The sequence below is a fragment of the Apteryx rowi genome, unplaced genomic scaffold (genome assembly GCF_003343035.1).
Source record: "Apteryx rowi isolate R43461 unplaced genomic scaffold, aptRow1 scaffold_1236, whole genome shotgun sequence".
NCBI lineage: Eukaryota > Metazoa > Chordata > Aves > Apterygiformes > Apterygidae > Apteryx > Apteryx rowi.
In genome coordinates, this window is record NW_020447460.1 from 2,730 (window position 1) to 27,607 (window position 24,878).

At 39.3% G+C, this 24,878-nt stretch overlaps 1 protein-coding gene across 1 annotated transcript; it reads left to right on the forward strand.

Annotated features, from left to right (window-relative positions):
* The first annotated feature begins 1,438 nt into the window (after positions 1 to 1,438).
* On the forward strand, positions 1,439 to 22,772 carry ANKRD55 (ankyrin repeat domain 55). Its single transcript, XM_026055550.1, has 6 exons — positions 1,439 to 1,510; positions 4,738 to 4,922; positions 6,650 to 6,817; positions 8,340 to 9,007; positions 14,655 to 14,756; positions 22,255 to 22,772. The coding sequence occupies exons 1-6, from the start codon at positions 1,439 to 1,441 to the stop codon at positions 22,536 to 22,538; spliced, it is 1,479 nt and encodes a 492-aa protein (XP_025911335.1). The 3' UTR covers positions 22,539 to 22,772.
* Positions 22,773 to 24,878: the final 2,106 nt, after the last annotated feature.

Consider the following 24,878-nt stretch of genomic DNA (forward strand, 5'->3'; position numbering starts at 1 on the left):
CTAACCACATAATCTCCAGAGGCATTCACTGGGAGGAAAAATACTTTGTCAGGGTTTCCTGAAAATAGTTAAGTGGTCCATAGCTTACCCCTCTCCCCTCCCATCTCTACATTACTGGTAGCCACAAGCCAGCTTACAGACTCCCTTACATATACATGTTCCTTCTCTTTGGCATTGTAATATCCACTTCACCAGCGTATTCTGAGGTGGGGAAGAATTAACCTTCTATACAGTGCAGTGAACATGGAAAACACTGTACTATGTAAGACTGAAGACCGGGCAGAATAAAATGCCGTGTTATGGCAGGATATTACATAAGTGACAATGAACACTACATAAATAAAATTACATCTCTGTATACCAGTTGGACATACACAAGGGAGGAAATATGAGAATCAGCTATTACAACAAAAGCTGTAGTAAAGATGAGGATAAATTGAGCAGGTATAGGTGAAAAAAAAATGTCAAAACTAAAAAAGCAGCCCAAACATGCAGGATTTTCTGCATGGTATTTGATGCAGTGGATACTTCTTGAAGGAATATTTTCTTATTTTGAAAGCACTGAGAGATGGAGCTACCAGAAGGTGAACCTTATATTAGCCAGTTAAAGAAAATGGGGTTGTAGTCAAGTGAAAATGAGAACTAATGATTCTCATGTTAGTGAATTTGTTATTAGTCACTGCCCACAGATCACCCAATTTTCCTCAGACAAAAGCTTGTGTAAAGCACAATGAGAGTTTGCCTTTCCAAGGGCTCCAGGATCAAGGTTTTAGGACATTACTTCTTCATGAAGCAAGTTTAATTAATATGAGTGACCTAAGAAAGAAAAGCTCACTGAAAGATGTGAGATAGGACAAAAGTCCAAAAAAACTGAGGGAGTAAGGGGGCGGCACACTCCAGAATGATACAGAAACACAAACCAAAAATATCTAATAATCTCTCAGAAAGTTGCTGAAAAGAACTTGGAAAAAAAAGGGGGAGGGGGGAAATGAAATGTAGGGATAGATGCAGTAGAGGCTGCAAAACCAAGTAATTTTCCTATGGTAAATTTACCACTGAACATGCTGTTCTAACAATAGTATTGTGGGTTCATGGTAAATTTACCACAGGAAGACTACATTTTTGTTGACCTCAGCTTGAAGCTATCAATCTCAGAATAAGGGCAGTGTAAGCATTTCAAGAGAATTTTGTGTGCAACTTAAAAAAGCCAATATGAGTATAAAGATAAGAAGGCATCCCTAAGAAGAGAGAGCTGGAAAGCCACATGGCAGTCGGTCAGAGGTCTCTGTCAGCAGAAGGTTCAAAATATTAGAAAGTATCCTTTGATTATTTAGAAAAAGTTATTAACAACTCACTGGAACTATTAGAACAGAACAGAAATTTAACAGCCATCTTTGATGCAATTACTGCTTCCTCAGATAAGAAATTACTGGATATAATGCATTTGAATGTGAATGAATCAGCAGTGCCATGTAAAGAAAGATCTCCCACTGGGGGTGAACAAGAAGGGGTAAGACAATCAAAATCAGCTGGGGACTTATGTCATACATCATTTATTCACTATCAGCAACATGGAGGACAGTTCAAATAACCTTCGGAGGTGGACATCTCATGGACAGTCCAACCAGGGATTTATCCTGAGAATGGTTTTATTTGTTCCATAATGAGGTAATGAAATACAGAACACATGTATATAACCCACAGCTAAAAACAAATTAGAGGGGTACCCAGCACTTGAGAAGATGAAATTCAGCATGATCTTGATAAATTGTAGGAATGAACTGAAGTTAATAAAACAGCACTCAGAAAAGAACAGTGAAAAGTGTTACATGAAGGAATGAAAGTTGTCTGCACAAAACGAATAGTAGACTTAGTGGATTACAAATTTTGTTTAAATTATGTAGGAGTTTAAATTATGGTTCTGATGCAAAGCAAACATCAAAACACCATTCTGGGATGCATTAACAGAAGTGTGATACATGTGGGATACAGGAAGTAGTTATTTCATTTTCAATGGCAGGAGGGAAGCCTCAGTTGGATAATTAAGTCCAGTTTGGGGTGTCATGGTTGAAGCAGGATGTAGACATACTGGAAAGAGGCCAAAGGCAAGCACCAAGTATGATAACTGGGTTGAAAAACTCGACCTATGAAGAGAGGTTGAAATGGTTTGTTTAGTCTAGAAAATGGAAGATTTGTGGGAGACAGAACAGTCTGTAAATATCTAAAATGCCAGTAAGAACAGTGGAAAAGTTCTTATGCAAATGGTAGGAGTTGTGCAAGACTATTGAGGGACTGAAACTTTAGGTGCAGGACACAAAATTTGGACTTAAAAGGATAATATAAAATCAGAGGTATAGTAGTGTCATTAGAATATGAGTATTTATAGGCATATACTGTTTGGGACAGATGAAAATAAAAGACATGGTAGCATCATGTGTGTATCTTGCAATAGGTTGTTCTTATCCATAAGTTATCTCATGTTAATAATTTTTTTGCAATAAAACTGACTTGGATGAGGATGGTAATATATGTTTTATTGTGGTAGCACTAGAAGTATACAATAGACTTCTAGATTTAGTTAGCCCTGAATGTGACTACAGATTTCTCTGATGTTAGCTACAAAAACACATAACGAAGAATAATGTCAGTATGGAGGAATTAAACTTTTGACGGAGAGACTGGAGAAAAAGAACTGCTATTATTCCTAGGGCCCAGATACTCCAAACATGAAGAGCAACATCTTTTTCATCAGATATTCAGACAACTAAGAAGAATTGATAACAATGTTAACATGGTTACTGAGAACATTACAGAATGCTCTGTCATAGAAAATAAGTTTGGATGGCATGATCATGAGCAGACTCTAAACTGAATAGGGGAGTAAACAAAGTACATATGAAACAAAAGTTCTTGATTTCAAAGGGACAAATTTTGATAAATTAAGGGAATTCATTACTGAAATCAACTGAACTGAGAGCTTGCGTTTGGAAAGAGTCTGGAATGTCTTCAATCAATGCTGCTAAAATTAGCAGGAATCTGCATCCCGAGAAGGAAAAAAATGCGTAGAAGAGGTTTGAGATATACCTAGATGAATAACCATCTTTAAAAGATATATTTGGAATAAGTAGACACCTTACAGAATAATAGGAAAAAGTACTGAGAAGCAAAGGAGGTTGTATCTCAGAGATCAAGAAGCGTAGTAATTAATGTTGAACAGAGGCTGGAAGGAAATTACCTTCAGGGATAAGGCTTGAAATCAATCTTGCTTAATATTTTCATAACAACTTGATATAAAATACAGGTGTTTTCTGATGAAATCTGCCAATGACAATAAACTGGGTGGCATTAAGAGAAGAGGATGGGGATATGACACAGGAAAGTTTGGATCAAGTTGAAAACTGGAGTAACATGAACGGGTCAAAATTGAATAGCATAAAATGCTTAACTCATTCACTTGAGTACTAATAACAAAAGTTCCTCCTAGAAACTAGAAACTCTACATTTGGAAATGACTACAGAAGAGAAGTACCTCGTGTAATGGGTTATCCAAAATGACTAGGAGCTTCTAATGGGACACAGCTGTGAATAAGGCAAACACTGTTGTGTGACATACCATAAGAAGTATTTCTAAAAGGAATATGGAAGAGTTAGTGTCAATGTACAAAGGCCTGGCAAAAATGTATCTGTATCAGTAGGTACAATTTTAATCATCCCTCTCCAAGGATACACACATAAAACATGAAAGGAAAAGGGTTAGTGGCTTGATCAGAGAAATAGCATATTTTACAAGGAAAACTGAAAAGACTTTGTTTATTTAATGCAGCAAGAGAACAGCTCAGAAGGGATATGATGGCTGTCTATAAATACACCTGAGGAATAAATACCATCTAGAGGAAAGAATTATTTAAGTTAAATAATAATGCTGGCACAGAAACAAAGGATATAAATCAGCCATTAGTAATGAATAGAAATTAGAGATACTAATCATTAAAGCAAACAAGTTCTTGAACTGCTTTCCATTGGGAGTAATAGGGAAAAAAAAACCCTAGCCTTTAATGGACACAATATGTTTATGAAAGGGATGATATGACATAGCTGCAAGTGACTGCGGGGATTGAATCTGATGACCTAGAAAGACCTTTCAGGCTTATATTTTTATATTGTTATATGAATAAGAATATCTAGAATCATGTTTCTTTTTTTCTCTATTTCCACCAAGATAGGATATAAAATATTCAGCTTTATTTGCAGGTTAGAGAACAACATAGACCTTCTATTAAGACACTGAAGCGCTGGAGCAAACTGGATAAAAAAGTTTTTAAGAACCACTAAAGCAAATATTTGACATGGCTTTTCTAGGTACACTTGGACAGACTCACAGGAGTGGGTTGGTCTTTTGAGTTCTCTTCCAACCCTACATTTCAATGAGAAAATATAGGGTCGTATCTTTCTGGACTCTGGCTTAGCAAAACAGAAAAAAGAAAAAAAAAAAAAGCTATTTCTGAGAAGGTTGTTTTTGGAGATATTTATTATTTCTCCAATGTTCAGAGTGCTCTAGGAAAATCATAAAGCAGGCCCCATTCCCAGCAGGAGACAGGAAGCCTTTGGCTTTCATTCCTGGGGAGTCTGGTATAGACAGAACAAAATACCATTATTGTGTTTAGTCTTTTCTAGCAGACAGAATGCAGTTTGATGTGAGCTCCATTGTAAAATGCTCTTCTATGAACTTCTTCTCAGAGTGGCAACAGGATTCTGTGCTCCATCATTCTGGACCACTACCTGGGCCCATCGATAATAAACTATGATGATGAGAATGGCAAAACATGTATGCACATTGCTGCTGCTGCAGGTTACAGTGATATTATCAGTGAGCTGGCTAAAGTCCCGGAGTGCAACCTGCAGGCCCTTGATGTGGATGACAGGTAACCATGGAAACTCACTGCAATTGCTGCTTCCTTTCTACTAACCTGAGACTAGGTCTGTTTATTCTATAATCGTGTTTCCTGTTACATAAGCTGTGACCTAGCTAATGAACTGCACTCACAGAGGACTGTGCTTGCTCAGCAACCCTGCAAAGCAGCCCATCTCACTTGTATCATGTCTAGTATAATAACTGACTAGTAAGAATGTTATTTAACTTTGTGTTCCTGGTAGGAAATGATAAGATTATATGGGAAAGGACCTCATCACCGCTTGACTTAACTTCGTTCTATCAAAAAAAGATCATTCTTTTCAAAACAATAGAACAGGATCCTGCAACTTGAGGCTGGGGTCCTGCCGCCATTTGCATTCAACAAATGGTAAAATTCCCTTGTTGTATTTAAGATGTTAACACGGTATTTCTAAAGGCCTGGAGAACCTTCATCTTCCATTCTCACAGGGCACTTGATGCCTTCCAGGATGAAATCCCTGCATCATAAGTGCAGAAGAGTCGTCTTTCCTCTTTTACATCCCATACCTGTCTCCCTTGGAATTTTGCTCCTAAGTTTATTTAATGGAAGTAGAATGAACTGACTGTTGCAGCTCTGATGTTTTCATCAAAATTCTGTGTTGTGTATCCTGCTCAGTGGAGCAAAAGCCAAGGTTTCCTTGGCTTGGATCTTCAGGTAATTAAAATAATAGCATTCTTTATAGAAAAGTCCAATGAAATGGAACAGAAATAAAATCAACAGGGTTCTGGAGAAGTCTAAACATCAGTAAAAAGTAGTAGAGAAGGCTCTGTTTTTATGGAAAGAAAGAGGAAGGGAGAAGTTCAACTACACTTTAGAATTCAGTAAAGAAGACCTGACCTTCTATTACGTATTCTCAGATATTTCCATAGAGGGTATTGTACTTGAGGAAGGAAAAAGATAAGCTGTTCACTACAAATACACTGTAGATTTTCATTCAGTTATGTTTCCAACTGCAGCTATCTGAAATCACTGAGATTACAAGGAACAGGCAGAGAGAAGTCAACTTTATTCTTTACTCTTGTAGTTTTTCTTATGGTGTTTTCTGTGCTTTACAGATTTTTCATGTTGAAAAAAAAATTATAAGCAGTGATTTAAGAGCAAAGTATTACAGTTTTGAAGCTGGACATAGTTTCCAAAGACTGTGCCCATCAAGGAACATGGAAACTGGCAAAGGAGCAATGACAGCCTAGTAGATGTGTCCACTCCTTCTCATTTATGGGGGTGGAGGGGAGAGGCTTCTTCTTCTATTACCTTCATGGAGAGCCCTGAGACAACAGTTGCTAACTGGGTTTGGTGTAAGCATGAGCAGGACTTGTTCTTATGCAGTGGAAACTAAAAAGTTTTTTTTCAAGTTCTGCTCTGAAAACATCAGGCACACCTCCCATCCTGCAACTCCCGCAGCGGAAGAGATGCTATTACAGAGCACATGTAGGCAGTCTTCAGCCCCACACCTGTCTTTACTACAGCTAAATAGATGCACACAGATAGATGTCACTCTCTGGTCTTACTCCCCAGTGGTTCCCAATAGTGGAAACTACTGGGAGCTACCTAAGTGTGGAACAAGTGGCTGCAGAATTCCTTAAAATGGATGTTGCGAATGCTGGATAAGTAGCATAGGAGCACACTGTATGGTGTCACTAACATTTCCAATAGTAAAATTATTAATCTATGTTAATGACATTCCACCTTTTCCCTAGGACACCTTTGCATTGGGCTGCAGCAGCAGGGAAAGCTGACTGTGTGCAGACACTGCTAGAGCTGGGAATAGACAGCAGCCCTCGGGACATCAATGAAAACACTCCTCTGACATATGCAATGTACTGTGGGCACACAGCATGCATCAAGCTGCTGTCTCAAGAGAACAGGTAAATCAAAAGTTCACATCTTGCTCACACGTTGGCACTAACTTGAAAAGAAAGGTACTGCTTTTTACATGCTACTGAAGGGTTTGAGCCCTGAGTGATGGCTCCTCAATTCTTATGCAATGCTCAGATCAAAGTTTCTACTAAAATAGCCATGTTAGAATTAATCATCTACTGAAAGACTCATCACTGCGGTTACAGAGCTAATCTGCCAGTCAGTGAAGGGTTCTGAACCAAGAAGATGTGGTTATAGCTGCTGCTCTGTCACTTTTGTGCACAAAATCTATCTTAGAGGACAATTTCAGACCTCAGATATACGCTCTCCACTTTTTTGAAGTCCCTGTACTCTAGCTGTGGTTCATGTGATCACACAGAGGGTTTGAGCAAAGACAAGAGAAGTTTTGCCAGCTAGCTAATAAAATAAATGATCAGACCTAGAGTTCTCATGCTGTGATCCTCAGGGTAAAGATTTGGGGGTATTTTCCTGCTCATCTTTAGTTCTCTACCTTGACTACCACCTCTTTTTTCAAGTCTTTTCTGTTAAAAAATATAATTTTTTACCACTGCTTAATACTTTCTTCTCTCTTTGTATTTCTGAATTCTCAGCAGCCCCCACTTAATTCATTTCCATTCTCCAGTTTTGGTAAATGAGCATGCACTTACAAAGACTTTATTATCACATTTCCTTGTGCTTCCCCCTCCTTTCCAGTCAGCAGTCAGTATTATTTCCTGTGTTACAAATGATGAGACATGGCCAACATTACCTTTCCTCCTCTTCCTCCTGCTGCTGCACTTTGTCTGTCTGAATAGGTCTGAGATGTTGATTATTAATCAAAGATTTCATCTAAAACCTGCTGCAGCAACACGGCTTTAGGTAATTATCTTGATCAGTCTTCTGAAATTCTGCCAGACCTGTTCAGCACATGGATTAGTGACCTCCAAGAGAAATCTTTAGGGTACTGTAGAAGAAAAAAAAGACAAGAGGAGAGCAGAGGAGAGGAGAGGAGAAGAGAGGAAAAGGAAAAGCCAAGGAAAAGGAGAAGGCAAGATCTTTTCTGAGCTGAACAGTGCCTCTGTCACAGTATTAGCAATGCCTGCGTTGCTGGAAATACCATTTTCCAAATATGACACAATACAAAGACCACTTGGTTTTAAAGATCCCAGTGTGCTCTTCTTGTTATTATTGGCTCCTGCCTCACCATTAGAAATAATGATTCTGCAGCTGGAAGATGCTGAAGCCAGAAAAGACTTTTTTTTTTTTTTTTTTCCTGATAGCTGCACTGAGCCTGCACTGTAAGATGAGTTAAAGGCAATGGACCCCATAAGAAGAAAAAGTGAAGTCAGATGTTACCATTTTCACATTTTTGTTAATTATAAATTTAGAGTTCTCACTTTCTACCTGTTTGAATCACCCCTGCAAATGTATCAGAATAGAATATACCCCATATCATGGGCTAAAGCAGGCAATATTTATTTCATTATTTGGTAAATAATGACATCACATTTTGATTTGTACTTCCAATAGATCTGAGCCAGTTTATCAGTTTCCCCCTCAGAACAACAGACTCCTAAAGAAAGAAGGAAGATTCAGTATGCTGAATCACATCTTCTCCTGCAAAAAGAAGAAAGAGGATCAGAAAACTAATCAGAAAGACAAAAACAGAGACCGATATCCTGGAGAGGAGACCTCAGAAGTAGATGACATCATCACCACTTTTGATTGCATTATGGACACAAACTGCAAAGACATTCCAGATGCGTGTATGACCACTGCTGACTTTAAAAGAAGGAGCACAGACACGAAAAAGTACCTCATATCTGAAAAGAAGCAACCAGAGTGTAATGGACTTCTGCCCATTAGAACACAGAGTCTCCCCCCAATCACTATGGGCAATTCTTTCCTAACTGCTTCCCAGAGCACAGCTTCAAGTTTCTCCTCCACCAGCACCAGCACCCACCATTTTGCACACAGGTCTCAAAAGAGCAGGAGCGAACACAATTTGCTAGACCACCGAAGCAGCTGCCAAACTTTGTTGAATGACCCCTGGAGCACAAATTCTAACCAAATGCTCTCCTACAAAGTCTGTACTAGAACTCCTTCAGACAAACTGATAAATGCCTTAAGCTCTGACAGATCCCACCATTTGTTTTTATGCCCTCCTCGCCTTCCCTCACTTCCCAGTTCTCCATCAGGTAATTTCTTTCTTCTCAGTCTCCCATATCTTATAATCTCTACTGATGTTGCAAGCTGGGTAAGGAAAAAGGTAAGTCTGAGCCATGATATTTCTATTTTTTAAATATCCTTTTCAGTATCTTCTCCCCGTATGTAGTATGAATCTCACATAATGTATAACAGGACATCGGCTGACAGCTGAAGCAAGGAGCTTAGGTGTGGGAAATAGGAGACTTGAGCAGATCTGATCATGCCTAGCAGCAAAAATGCAGGTAGTTAAAAAACATTTCCATACCTGAGGAAGGTAAGTACCTCCAGATCACATCCATGCTTTGTGAAGTAGAAGTGAATGCCTACTGCCATGCCTGCTGCCTTGTGTCTGCATTTAATACTGGAACTAGATGTGCAAGGGAATAGTACTGCACTTAAACCTGTAGCTACGCTCAGAATGGTTTCTGGATCCAAACAAGTAAGTCCACATGTGCTGTGCTAGATGGCTCCACACCATGCCCCTTTCCTCTTATAGACATGTTCTGACTCCAGGCTGTAGTGTAACCCCCTTCCCTCTCCCAAGTGGGAAGCTCTTTGGTTTAATGTGCTGTATTTTCTCCAAGGCTGAATTCAGGTTGCTAAATTTACAGAGTAAATACTTTTATGTTGTGATTTGGAAACTGCATTGGAACAATAATGAAGCTGAGCATCAGAATTCTGAAGCAAACTTTGCGCCAGGATTTGGCCGGATTTGGGATCTAGTACTGTGTTTTACTCTCATCCATGTCTAAATGAATCTGGCTGGCTGGTCTGTATGCAGAAATTTACTTCAACATACCAGTGTCTCCAACTTCATCTCCACTGGGATTAGTCACATGCTGAAAATTAAACACATGCTAGCATGCCTTCAAACCACTCTAATATCCAAATGAAAATGAAGCAAGCAAAAGCAATCCCCCAAGCCACCAGTACACCATTACTAAGGGTAAACATTATGCAATAAGTTAATCTACTCTCACCCCAACAGATTAGCCATTATCCTCCAGTGGAAAGAAGAGTGAATAAGAAACCCTTTCCAACAGTAACCATCTGTTAGGTCAGATCACTATCTGAGCTCTGCATGCTAGTGCTAACTGTACTGTCCTCTAAGTAATGAGACCTACCAAATAGCAGATCTTTGTTCACMTCTCTAAAAATGAGAGTAGAGAAGGCAATTTCAGAATGACAGGTGATTTTACATTGTGCAAATAAAGACTGAAAACAATTTTTCAGGGTAAAAAAAGAGCTCTTCAAAAAGTTCCACTTCCTGAATATCAGGCCAAGTTCCTCAAAGCTTGATAGACCTGGTTTATAGGTGTCACTACTTTTTTACTGTGCTCTCTTCAGCCATTCACCCAGCCACATGAACCCCAAACTGCAGATGGCTACCGAGGATTGCTCCAGCCCAAATGTTTCTGCACTGAATTCTGTGAGGCGAGGCTCACATTTGGAAGATGAGAAAAACCGCAGGGCTTCTTTGCACCAAAATATAATAGGACTGAGTGAGGCTGAGATGTTTCGGATCATTCTTGTGGACAGTAGGAGGAGGAATGAACTAAAACTGGATGAACCAAACTGGAGGATGACTATGGGAGAACATTTCTCAGTGGAATTACCTGCTAGGCTATGAATGCATTTGATGGGGAAGGACCTACTGCATTATTTAAAATGAGATTACAGATTTTTCTTAAGGATCTAGAATACTATATGGTTAAATCCTCATTTGTTCTGGATGGAAGGACAGGTGGTTTTCTTTCTAAGAGCCTCCTAAGACAAAAAGCCCCATCCAAGCAAATGAATCAGGATAGGTCCTGTGCATCCACTTGGTGCTCCATAGTCTGCACTGAAGCTCAGTACAGGTACAAAAATCTTTATGCATGGATGAGAACAAAATCATATAAATTATGGGAAATCTAATTGTCACAATGGGAGCTGTCTTTGTACAAAGGAAGAATAAGTTCTTTTATCTCTGACAATTTATTATCTACTTCAGAGGGAAAAAAGTTTGAGTCCGCTGAAAGCTCAGCTCTCTGTGTACCACCTCCCTCTAACAAAACTTTCCAAAAATAAAAAGCTTCCCGTAGCTGACATAAAGGGCTTCCAGTGAAGTGAGTAAAATAAAAGTATGTAAACAGGCAGAGAGTGTCTGACAGGAATACATTGCACAACCCAGATATTGTCTTACAATTTTCACGATAAAAAGAGCTGCTTATGCCTCTTCACGCCTCTGTGTGTGGTTTAAATCTGTCTGCCCCTGTAATTAAAGCTACCTGCCTTGCTGCGGATTAAAACTGCATTAGTGTGTGAATTTCAAGGGCTGCTGGGTCTCCAGGACATGGAATTGCTGTGCCTGCAGGACTTAGAGGGATCAGAAGCAAAGGAAGCCTGGCTCTGTCCCAGCCAGCAGCACTGGGCAGGCAGATCTCTTTCAGAATGACTTTTCCTTCTTGCTCTTTTTCTGCAGGAGGCCTACCTGAGGGGAAAAAAACCAAAATCTGGTCTTTGATGCACACTGAAGTGTTAATACTCTATTTCTCAAGTCATGACTGTGGTGGCTAAATGTAATTTTCTAATCACTGAATATCCAGGACAGGATTGTGGGTATCAGTAATCTAGGGGAAGTCAATTTACAAGTTATTTTCTCAGCTGACACACAGTTTTAATTGTCTAATATGACCATGTCTTTTATTAAAGTCAGAGCTATTTTTTGTGCTTACTGCTACTAAGACAGCTGGCATAAAGACGGGGATTTTTAGAGGGGTTTTTTGTTCTGCTTTCTGTGCTCCTGGAAATGAAAGATGAGTCACTTTACTAGCTGAGACCTGAGACTGATTCAAAGGGGAGAGATTGCTGTGGGTAGCAGCGACCCTTCTACTGTCATGTCGCTGGTGTATTTCAGAATAACTACTTTGTTTTGCCCTCTGCTGGGGAGAACAAGGGCCAACTGTACCAAAAACTGCTGCCAATATTGCAGGAGGAATCCTTGCCAGCCACAGTGCTGAGCTGGCATCCACGGTCTGAAGCATTTTGCTTTTATGAACTTTGCAATCATCTCTTTTTGTACAATGCACTATCATACACGTTCCACAGGGAAAAGGGTGTAAATGGAGAAATTCTAAGTGACATGAGTAAAAGGAGACCTGTCTGGAATGGCAAGCCGCTCTTATCACCCGCTAACCAACCGGAGCCCCTCTTTATCACCCATTCATCTTTTAGATTGCTAACCTGCCAGGTCGAAGGCAATACTTTATTATAGGTTTGTAGAACAGCCCAATACTTTCTAATTGCTTCAACAGGTAATGTAAAAAAATAGTCTATTATTACTTTTATCTTGGCATGAGCAGTATGGTATAGCCAAAAAGGAAAGACTTCCTGGCCAGGAAAGAGAATGGAGCAAAGCTGATCAATGTGGCTGTTTCTTTCTCAAAGTGAAGGGCTGATTTACAGGGCCACATTGATCATAACATTTACTCTCTTTCCCACAAAATGCCACAATGGGAGGTTTACATATCCAGATGCAAAGGAAAATCAAATAACAAGCTGTAAAAAATGTCAGCAAATAAAATGCAGAAAAGTCCTGCATTTTATAATCAAGAAAATGCTTCCTTTCCATTTCATACAAAAACAAATGCCATCATAAATATACTCTTGGGGGTGACAAAGATGATGCCTTAGAGAAAGAAAAATTCTTCTATGGTATTATGTAGAGTAGATAGGAAGGAAGAGCAGAAGAATACTTTCACTTGATGCCAGAACTTTCAGACAAGGTTTCTTTTCCAGGCATTCATATAAGCCTTGCAAACATGACAATGCTTTCTACTCAGTTCTGCTGCCAGATAGCCCTATTTATGAAATAAACATATCTCTTAGTAGAAAATACCTCCCTTCATCAAAGCCATAATGGTGCATCCATAATAAGCCATTAGTTCTCATCATAAGTATTGCAATAAAACTAATATAACTCAATTGGTACTAATGGGAGCAGCGGGCTTGATTCTCTGCTGTTTTGGAATTGATATATTCATTTCTTTGTGCACAGTAGATGCAATGTGTATAAAAGACATCTACCATATTTTACAAACACCTTACAATCACCTTGCAGAGGCATTAAAGACTAAACAAAAGTTAAAAGGAGACCAAAGTCTGTTTCTATTAGACACTCAGCTCATCTGTAACAAGAGAAAATCTCCGACTTCTAAAAGCAGCCTTCATGCTTTCGACCACAACTCATCAGCTTTATCTGCAGGAGCCAATAGATTGATCCAATGTTCACCAACTACCATAGGCTTTGGACCAGAATCTTGTTCCATGCTGAGTTGAAGACTGCACTATTACACAGATTTTTTTGTCTGATAAACACCATTTTAGCTCCTTTCGCATGAATCAGTTTGGCCAGTTGCATAGTTATAGCAGTCTTGACAATTAATTCAGTACTTCTAGGAAACTGTTCTACAGCTGTTTTCCCATAGGTTTATCTTGCACAGCCCAGCAACACAAAGGTATATTTGATTACCACTCACCCACCTCCCTAGCCAACTCATATTATTCCATTTCTTCCTATTGCTTAAGATGTCCTTTCAGATCCAGCATGTGTCTCCTCCTCTCACCTCTACATATCTGTGGAGCATATGCTGGCTCTGCAGTGAACTGTGTTGCAATGCCATGCTAGGAAAGCTGCTGCTTGGCAGGGCAACTCACAACACCTTACAAGGCTCACCTCAGATTTGGGGCCAACCGAAAAAAAAAAGAATTGAGGAATTCGAACATTGAAGAATAAGATCTACTCAGTGAAAGGTTTTAGGGAAGAGGTGATTTGAAGCTTGAGTTTCTACTTTTTTTTTTAAATATTTTGTGTGGAGTTTTTGTAGTGAAATGCACTAGATTATCATCATCCATTGTCTTTTTTAATACTACAGGACCAAAGTCAAATTTAATCATAACCAGTGAAATACCAGAGTTAACCCACTAACCTTTCATTTTCTAATATCTATTCTTCCTGGTGAAAATGAAATTGCCATGAACATAGCTTAACAAGAATCAGTCTATGATTTATATCAGTTCTGCTATGTTTTCATCTGCAGCGAAACCTGCTTAAAGCACACATTCACTGCTTGTGGACCTCAACCAGCCTGATTCTACAGCCAGGAGTTAGACTCCATTTGTGTTTCTAGTACTTAGGAAGGCAGAGACTCCGTGAGAAAAGTTTACAAACTAAAGCTCCAATTCTGAAATCACATCAATCTAGTTGAATATTTCTATGAACTTCCAGTGTCCAAACACACTTACACAGACCTAGCTCCTGGACCATGCCTCTTTTAAGACCAGGTACTATAGCAAAGTATTCCAAAGGATATGAGAGGAAGGGGGCTGGGTAGATAGTGATAAGGATATACATGAAGGTTATATTAAAACATAATCTTATATAGCAGAACAATTCCTAGTCATTCTTTTAAATGAATATAAAGAGAACAAAGTAACAATCCCCAGAAATCTCTTCAGTCAGTCAGAGGTTTCCTGTTGTTACATATTTCTGAGTATTACTAAATATTTTTTTCTTCTGTAAATCAGAGAGCTATTGTGCACCATATTATTTACAACTATTTTTGTATGATAATAGATTATCTTTTTATTTCACAGGTAAAAATTTTCAACAGATGTCCTTAGACCAACCCAAAATAAAAGTTCTTACTCCTGAACGGAACAGCCCAGCTCCCATACACAACCACTGTGCTCAGAAAAGTAAGTACAGGCACGTCTCAGTTGCAGTATCATACTGTGTGTCTACATAAAACATTGGCATCTGAGGGCTTGAGGGGGGTCATGTTCCTTTTTCACAGAATCACATAATGTTTGAGGTTGAAAGGCAGCTCTGGAGATCACTTAGTACAACTCCCTGCTCAAAGCAGAGAAACTCCACAGTCTCTCTGGGCAACCTGTTCCAGTGGTTGACCACTCTTGGAGTAAAAATGTTTTTTGCTATGTTAAATGGGATTTCCTGTATTTCCGTTTGTGCCAGTTGCCTCTTGCCCTTTCACTGGATAACACTGAGAAGAGTCTGGCTCCACCTTATTTACTCCCCCTCCATCAGGCATTTACACCCATTGGTAAGATCTTCCCTGAGCCTTCTCTTCTCCAGGCTAAACAATCCCATCTCTCTCCACCTCTCCCCATTTATCAGATACTCCAAACCCTTAATCATCTTTGTGACCCTTCACTGGACTCACTGCAGGAGGTCCATGTCTCTCTTGTACCAGGGAGCCCAGAACTGGACACAGCAATACAGATCTGGTCACACCAGTGCTGAGTAGAGAGGAAGAATCATCTCCCTCAACCTGCCGGCAATGCTCTTCCTAATGCAGCCCAGCATACTATTGGCCTTCTTTGCCACAAGGGCACATTGCTGGCTCATGTTCAACTTGCTGTCCACCACAGTCCCCAGGTCCTTCTCTGCAGAGCTGCTCTGCAGCAGGTTGGCCCCCACCCTCTACTGGTGCATGGGGTTGTTCATCTCCAGGTGCAGCACTTCGCACTTCCCTCTGACAAACTTCATGAGGTTCCTCTTTGCCCCTTTCTCCAGCCTGCTGAGGTCCCTCTAATTGGCAGCACAACCATCTGGTGTATCAACAACCCCTCCCTGTTTTGCATCATCTGCAAAATTCCTGAGAGTGCACTCTGTCCCATCATCTAGGTCATTAATGAAGATGTGAAACAGTACTGGCCCCAGTATCGACCCCTAGGGTACTCCATTACTGACTGGCTTCCGACTGGACTTTTTGCGCTGCTGATCACAACCATTTTTTCTGATGAATTTCATAAAGTTGGCCTAGTAGAAGCTATCTATTTCAATACAGAGGAGAGTTTGGTTCTAGATTTGTTTTCCAGAGCAAAGGCGACTGGAATTGTCACAAATACGGGATTTTTCATTGTTGAAAACAATTGCATAGACCTGTATGACTCAGGTAGCTTTTTGTAGAGGGCAGGACAGGATGTACCATGGTAACTTACAATATGTAAAGAGTCACTGGAGACAGATGACAACACCCTAATGGCTGTATAGCAGAGAAAGGTTGGATATGTAAGATGAAAGCAAGGATAAAGAATGCCTCTTTTACAGATATCATGAAAAATACTGTTAGAGACTCTGATTTTTATGTCCTTTTGCTAGTGAAAACAAGAGGGAAGAGGATTAGATCAAGACCGTCAGATGCACACTCCCACAGCAAAGGCAGAATGTCAAAAAAAGACTTAGTGAGTGTCCCAAGTTCCACTCAGCCAGTGACAGGGATGTGCTTGACATACAAGCACTAGTCCTACTCCCAGCACAGTGTCCTGCCCTCACGTTCCTGTGCTCCACTAAATGCAGATGCCCCAATATATTTTGAATGAGGATTTTCAGTTTACTATTTGCTATCCTGCAGATCAGCCAGGTCCTACAGCATTCACATTTCAGAGCTAAATATAAGATGTATTGCTCAGTATGACCTGAGTTTCAGAAGCAATTCTGCAGCTATGGCAACATTACTAAAAGCTAAACATCAGAGGTAGCTGCTTTCCTTACACAGCTTTAAAAGGAACACAAGGTTGCATAGAGGAAATAAGGAATCCTGAACTACTGCTACACAGTAAATAGGAGAGCAAGGAGAAAAGTCAATACTGATATGCCAGTACTGAGGTAGTATTCTCTGCCTGCTCAGGGAAAGCAAAGTCATCTAACTGCTTTCAAAGCCCCAGCTCCAGATATTCTTTCTATTTTTAAGCTTGCTACAAATGTTCTAGTTAAAGCATAGTTGTAAGCATAATCCTAAAAAAAAAGGATTTCATAATCACTGGTGTTCTTGTAGTAATTCATACAAACAGCAGGGTTTTAGTTCTAGTCACATGCCAAAAAATGTGTTCTACAAGTAAGATATAATTATCACAGTTAATAATCATGGCCAGAGGTGGAATTAACTAACACAGTACATTTATCCAGGTGCCACTACTGCTTGAACATCAATAGCTGCCAAAAACAGAAAAGGAAAGTTATTTGCAAAAAATAGATGGCATTTCTTCTTTGCTAACACAAATAACACATTTGATCCTGGAGTTTTCCAAATAACTACTTCAGAGCCAAGATTTCACTCACCCTCCATCCAGCCCTTAAAATATTACTGTTCTGGACACAGCCTTTACCAGGAAAATGGCTCATGTAAAGAAGTTTGAGTGAAAACTCTTGGGTTTTTCTATATTTTTGTTACAGTGAAATGCTTGCTAAAAACATGCAACAAAACCAGTTAAAAAAGCAACCAGGGAGCTAGAAAGATAAAATAAGTATAAATTAGAAGGAGAACTGAAACCAGTTAAAAATGAACAGAAAGAAGAAACCTCTCCCAAAAAAGGAAGGGCAACAAAAAAAGGAAGAGATGCTTTAACTTCCAAGCAAAAACCTTTAAAAATACATGTTAGAAAGATGATAATAGGAATGAAACAGTACCCTAGGAAAAGAGCATTTGGGTGACTTTGGGTGACTAAACCATTTTTATAGACACCCACCCTTCAGATGTTCCCAGGGCCAAACAGTCCCTCACCTGCTTCCCGAGTAGCCTCAGCATGGCCTGGCATCTCTGTTACTTTGCATGCTGCTGCCCCATCCCCACCCCGACCCCCTTCCTATCTCATTACACAACTCTCTCTTGGACAACTAAGTTATAGCTATTATGCACAGCTCACATAGTGCCAGAATCATTTTCCAGACAAATATGGGACTTCTAGAGAATGCTCTGCTGCTATCACTTCTTAAAATGGTAGAGAAGGTCCGAAGCCATGGTGAGGTTATGACTTATTAAACAATAAACCTGTTTCAGCAGGTCATTTAACAATACTTGTCTGGGATCAGTCATTTGCCATTACTCATCATGATTTGAAGCTTTTTCTTTCTCAAGTCCACAGCAAAGGATTCCACAAAGTACCCTCCTCTCTGCAGGGCCACCATGATCCACTGTTTGTAAAGGGAGAGAGCCTAAGAGCCACCCCTTCTGCAGGATAGTACTATGGCTTGGGCAATGCCTCCCTGACAGCACTACTCCTGTCTCTGTGGTTTACTCACTCCTGAGTCACTGCTGAGTAGAAAAGGCTCCTTGAACTAGAAGCTCTTAAAACAGCACTCTTCCTTGGGTGACTGACTCCACCCTCTGAACATGAATAGTTACAGACACTTTTGCTGTATATAGCTTCTGGTTTTATGGGGAACCACCACCGGGCTTCTGTTCCTCACAGATCCCAGATCTGGGTCCAGACTCCTGTGTTGCAATACAAATACTAATACCTGTCACTATATGTATTATGTTAAAGTAATCCATGTCCCAGTCCTGAAATCATTCTAGAACATCCTAAGCTGAGAGTCCTAAATACAGTGTGCAGGACTAGATGGACAGTATTGGAATTCAGGCGCTGTTCTTCCCTTCTTTAAAGAAGCATCAGTTTGTGGTGGATATCCAGTGCATGAGGGGGAAATTAAGCTAAACTATTTATGCCCTACTTAAACCCATCATGAAGGACTTATCCAGTACATAAGGTGTTCTGGAGATTTTTCACATGGATGGAAGTTTCAAACGTATGAACATGAGCCTATGCTCCAAAGAGGGAAACAAGTGACCCTCTCAATATGCATTTGGTTTTCATGCCAAAATTTCAAAGAACACAAAACATTCTATAAAGTGCCAAAAACAACTGAGTTCAGCTATTGTACTTGCTCCTGACTCATACAAATTCATTATAAACTAAAGTAAAGTATTGATGGCGTATTTTTTTTCTTGGAAAGGAGAACTAAGCCATTTCCTGAACTACTGAATATGAATGAACCTTCAATGTGACTCATGAATTATACTGAACTGCCAAAGGCCAGGAAGGTCTAGTACAGGACTGCCTGTTAGAGCCATCACAACTTGAATTGTGTATTTAAATTAGCCTGGAAAGGGAAAAAAAAAAAATCTTCCAAATTTTTTAATCTTCTCTATAAAGATTCTGCTTTGCCCCAAACAAGAACCTGGTGAATCTTAGAGAGCAACTGCTCCTAATAAATACATAATGAATGACAAAGCAAGTATATGATATGTAGTACATAACCATGTGGCAAGAAGAACTTCAGTCTCTTGCACAATATATCTAGTAAAAAAATGTAGAGATGCAGAGCTCTTCCCGTGCCCACTGAAGACATTTGTCTTCAACACGGAAAAATTCTGACTTCTTAACTATATACTAGGTAAATCTACAGGCACAGTGGGGCTTGCATGACAAGACCGGTGTGATTACTTTGCCAAGGCAGGGAAGCTGTAGGGTTTCTGCTTGAACTTCTGCACTACATTTCTGACTCGGACGCAGTCTGTGTCCCCAGTTACCTGCAGACTGTTACTCCCCTAGCCGGTTATTCCCCATTTTGCATTTGGATTTTTGGTGGTTTGTGATTTTTCTTGGTTTTCCTAAGTGTAGTGCTTTGCATTTGTCTTTGTTGAGTTTTGTTATATAAATTTCTTATCATTTCTCCACTTTATCAAGATTATTTTGCATTTTAAAGTTGTCCTTCAGGGTCCTTGCAACTCTTCCCAGCTTACTGCCATCTGCAGATTTTTATAAGTGCACCTTTCACCTACATCATTAATGAATGCATTGAATCTTCCACAAGATCTCTTTTGAAATAACTACACTTTGAGTGCATTTCTCCCATTAGCTGTGTGTCCATGTTACCGTAATGGATCTACCTTATTTTGTTTATGAAAATTTGTGAAACAGTTAACACTCCTTCCTTGTTAAAATTATGTAATTTCTCACTTCCCCTGCATCCACTGAGCCAGTGTCCCAGTCATTCTTTTCAACATTGCTTAATGAGCAGTAAGAAGGCAGACTTCATAGGTTCAGAGGTCCACTTCCAAGAAACACTAAGTGCAGGCAGGTTTTATAGGTGTGAAGGTTAGGTTAACTGATCTGAAATTCCCCAGTTCCTTTTTTCTTGTCTTTTTAATCCACAGCACTCAAGACTCTCAATCCACTATTCTATCTATGAGTTCCTCAAGTGTGTTGAAGGTTTAGCTTGGGTGTTGTTTTTTTTTTTGGGGGGGGGGGGTGGTATTTAAGATTAAAATGGACTTGTAAGGTCCAGCTTATCACAGGTGCATTGGCTGTAGTAGTTACTGAGTTCATACCAGTTGATTATGTGGTCTGTTATTTCTAATAAAAATGAATTCATTTATTAGTTTATCCTCTGTTAAGTCAGTTTAAATCTAGATTAACTTCACATGTTTCTCTGGAATTACACAAGACTTTCATAGACTTCAGAGAGAATAGTCTTGTCCGTTCCTCATTTCTGTGGAATTTTCCCGAACCTACACCAGGAAAATTTCTGTCAGAGATTGTGCAGAGGGAATAAACAAAGAAGTTGTCAGAAAAAAATGGAAACATGAAGACTCAAGTTTTCATTAGAGCTGGCCAGGAAATGAAATGATAATGCCAGGAAGAGAAAGACGCCTTTCGAGCAGAGTTTTTTACAGCAGGATTCTTCCTGCATGTAAATAATCGGGACACAAGTATGATAGGAATCTGAGGACAAGCAGGTGGCTCAGAGAATGGACTGTGATATTGAACCACTAGGAAGCACTTGTGGGTAGTCATAAATGATGGAGCCACCAAATTAGCCAAAGAATCCAAATAACCTTCTGGAGTCTGCCATAACTAGTAGGATGAACCTAAAACTAGAACATCTTCTCAGAGGCAAACCTTAACAGACTCTCATATATTCATCATGACAGATGAAATGAAACAGAAAAGATGGATGGAATGAGAATGCAACCAAGGAAAAATGAATATGAAAAATGGCAAGGAAGATTCTGTAGCCAAAACAGCACTTACTCTACTTGGGAACTCTGATACAGTTAGACTGGAAAAACTGTACTCTTTGCACAGCAAGGCAAAGAGCTTGTGAAAAAATGGAGAAACTGGAACTTAAAATGCAAGATGCTAAGGAAGGCAGTATAGGAATGACAGATACAGGACAGAACAGTATCATGACTAAAAGACCAAAGGTAATGGATATAAACCATTTAGAAAAGGTGAAAAACTGGATGGTAAGATCACATAGTATGTTAGTGAAATATAGACTGCAAAGAAATCAAACATAAATTCATGAATAAAATTGAATCTGGGTGAAAATAACTTGGAGGAGAGAGAATAAAAATGGTTTTGTGATAATCATGTTAAGGGTGTATTATAAACACACAAACTCAGGAATGTATATCATTAATAAACTCTGAAAAACTGTGAAAGAAAGAAATACATTCATTGGAAAATAATGGCAGGGCTCAGATAGTCTTGATCACAACAGAAAACAGATTTCCTTGCCAACCAGTAAATGAGTCAACAAGGCATTTTGCTATTTTACACTCAGTTTTAATGAACAGTGAAGATCTTCCGAAGGAATCAGTTGTAGTAAAGTAGAACTAACTGAATAGGAGCTAATGCAATTCACAATAAATTCCATGGCAGAGAAAAAACGAGGAAAGATGTAAAGCTGTTACACTGCTGAATGTGAGGTGGAGGTTAAGGATGATCTAAATCCTCATTTTCTTACAAGACTTCTGACACAAACAAGACGTATCATAGCTGTGGCTCATGTTGTTTCAATTTGGATCTTAAGTCTGCTACAGGGTATTGGGCTGCTTTTGTGGCCTATGATATACAGAGTAGATGTTTTGTCTTCATGATTCACTGTGCCTAGAGCAACGCGGACAGGTTTTTCATCTTCCTAAGATTTTGACCAGGATTTACCCTGGGTAATAGAGCATTCCACCACAGAAGTTTTGTAGAAAACAATATACTCCCATGGAGCGTTTCTGTTTGAGTCTGTATTTTCTAATGAACAAATGTTTTGCAGAAATCTTCCTGAACAGAGCAAATATCTCCTTCAGATAAACTATGGATACAATGCTTATCAATAGCAAACCTTTAAACTGATCAGGTCTCATTGATCACCAAACATGAAGTAACTTACTTGACACTGAAATTGTTTTCCTGAGCTGAATATTAGCCCTGCCAAGCTTTAGAATTTTTTTACTCATATTTTGGTCATATCTTTCAAGTGCAGGTTTAAGTACACACAACACAAGACAAACAACCAACAGTCCTAAGAAAATGATCATAATGATCATGTAAAAATAAATGCCATGTTTCTCACTGTCTGTGCACTCTTTCTTTTTCTTTTTTTCTCCAGTTCAGCTACCATCTAATCAAGTTCCTCAGGGTGTTAAGAAGTCTAAGTCCCTGCCTTTAAATTCCTTAAGAACTGGGGCAGTTATTCTCCCACCAGCCCAAACCTCCAGATCCCAGAGAAGAGGATTTTCCCAGAGTCATTCACTACATTCTTTCTTGCCTGGTCTGTCAGGAGAACCTCTGAAACCAAGTCGGGTCCTACCTGCTATTCCAAGCCAGAAGAAATCTAACCCTGCAGTGGAAGACCTTGAGAAATCCCTCACCAAACCAGACACTGAAAATTAACTCATTACGCTGGCTTCTTACAAAGACAACTATAAGTAAAATCATATTAATTTGCACTAACGATGCTCTTGTGAACTGAGTTGTAAATGAACAAACAAAATCAAAATGGTATTACATCACAAAAGCTACACTGTGTATTTACATAAGCATTTTCATTACAGTTTTAATTTATGATGAAATTAATGAATCAGTATTTAATGTGCTGTAAATCTATTTTGTGAGTTGAATCCTCATAACATGCAATCTTGCTGCAGCACTGTCTTGTTAAACCTTTGATAGAAAACAGGAAGAGAGAGTCAGATTTTCTGTATGATTGAAAAGTCTGAACTAGAGCACCACAAATTGACAGAGGTTTCTGTAGTTTGTAAATGCAAAGGTGCTGATTCTGAAAGCTGTGTGCCATTGAAAATAAGTGTTTAAGATTAAAATGATACACTCTAAATAAAAGGCAGTTTTAGCAAATGAGCTTTTTTTGGCTTTTTATTTTTGAAATATTTTCTACATTGTGCATTTGTCAGTTTTGTGACTTCTACAAGTCAAAAAATACAATGAAATACTAATCCTTGTGGGACAGACAGGGCCATAGGATTGGCTGTTCATAACTGTTGATTGCACTGACAGATTTAGGTCTCTGTTTCACTTATTAATTTATATTCCTCAAATACAAAAATGCAATGGTGTATTGTTATTTTCATTAAACAAGATTGCATAGGCCTGAGTTATTAGCCAGTTCTTCATCACTTTGATCATCAAATTGATGAAGAAAATCTAAACTGACTGTTGTTCACTCAAGAGCCTTGGCAAGTGCTATAGTCTTTGACTAAACATTTTGCAAGACTGTCCTTTCACACAGGCTGAAAAACATGCCAACCTCTACTAGCTTCAGGATTTTTATCTAAATTTTGCTGCTATAACCCAGTAGACTTCCCCGTTTCTGATTATGAAAAGGGTTGTTAGTACCAACCAAAGCGCATATTTTTGGGGGAAAGCACATTGTGGGCAGCATGGGGGGGACAATAGTCCCCTTTTATTATTCCTTCTATATCACCATTGCTAGTAAACATGTTCTACATCAGTTCTATATCAAAAGCTCATCCAACAAGAACATGGTATTTCTGTTTATCTCTATATAAATGTTTTATTAGCTGTACAAATGTTTCTTCTGCTGTGTCATAGTAGAAGACAAACCTAACATGAAAGAAAAGATAATCATGTCCCAGTAGCCACAGTTTCCAATTTTCTTGCAGTATTGATTGCAAATAAAAGGATGGCTGGTATTTGTCACAAAGAGTATCAGAAAGAAAAAGAACATAGCACAACAACAGCTGTTTGAAGCAACACAGGGAAAAGGGAACTTTTACACACAAGTAATAGGATATTTTATTTATTTTTAAACACCTAATCCAAATATCAGGGCATAAAGCCCAAATTTTACAAATGATGTAAAATTCTAGCTTCTTACTGAAATCTATGGGAGTTAAAAGCTCATATGCTTGGGCCTGACAGGCAACCTGGTCCTTGAAGCTGAACAGAAAAAATACTGCATGACAGAAGCATGCTCTGTTAAAGGAAAAACAATTCTGTCACCTTCTGTCTTTGCACCAGACAAGTCCTGCTCAGTCCAGCCTCACCGAAAGGTCCAGAGTCTCTTCAATGGTGTAGCAGACTGGCATCTGCTCCACAAGGTCATCCCTGATCTGCACAGCTCTCCAGAGCCCTACTCATGACATTAGCCTCTCTGCCCATGAAGCCCATCAGCTGCAACCCCCAAATTCTCTGTTCTGATCCCAGCCCATTTGCACCTCTCCCTGCCGCCTCATATGAGAGGCAAGTGATTCATAAGGCATTTTGTAGAACACTCAAGTTTTAATACAGAGCTTAAGGCATTATCGCAGCTGAAAAAAATGATGGTACAAAACAGATGGCTTTGCAGGCTTCAAGGAGAAGAAGGAAAAGGTAGCTCATACAGCTCCAATTGGCAGGGAATAAACTCTAGGTTAACCCTAAATGTCAGTGTGGACATTACCAGAATGAGATTTGTCTTTGTAGACAGAGAGCTCAAAGTAACCACTCCGGGAGATGGGAACTAAACTTCACAGTTTAACACATAGCTTGGGAATGGGTACTGTGTGAAAGGAAGAGAAGAGCATATAGCCTAGCAAGCAAATCCCAGGGAGGTCAAACACGTGTAATTCTTGTTGCCAGACTAGCCCTTTTGATTGGGAGAGAAAGCAGATCTTTTTATTACCAAATGGGTTGCCTCAAAAGAGAGGCAGGTCATGTGCTGCTGGTTCATTTTTTCCTGGGTAGAAGGGGACCCCCATTGCTACTATTGACTTT

Excerpts from the sequence above, each read along its gene's own strand:
- ANKRD55 (XM_026055550.1), top strand. The coding sequence starts at position 1,439 with ATGCATTTGAATGTGAATGAATCAGCAGTGCCATGTAAAGAAAGATCT. Across the intron at positions 4,923-6,649 it reads GCCCTTGATGTGGATGACAG|GACACCTTTGCATTGGGCTG; the intron begins GTAACCATGGAA and ends CCTTTTCCCTAG. Across the intron at positions 14,757-22,254 it reads CAACCACTGTGCTCAGAAAA|TTCAGCTACCATCTAATCAA; the intron begins GTAAGTACAGGC and ends TTTTTTCTCCAG.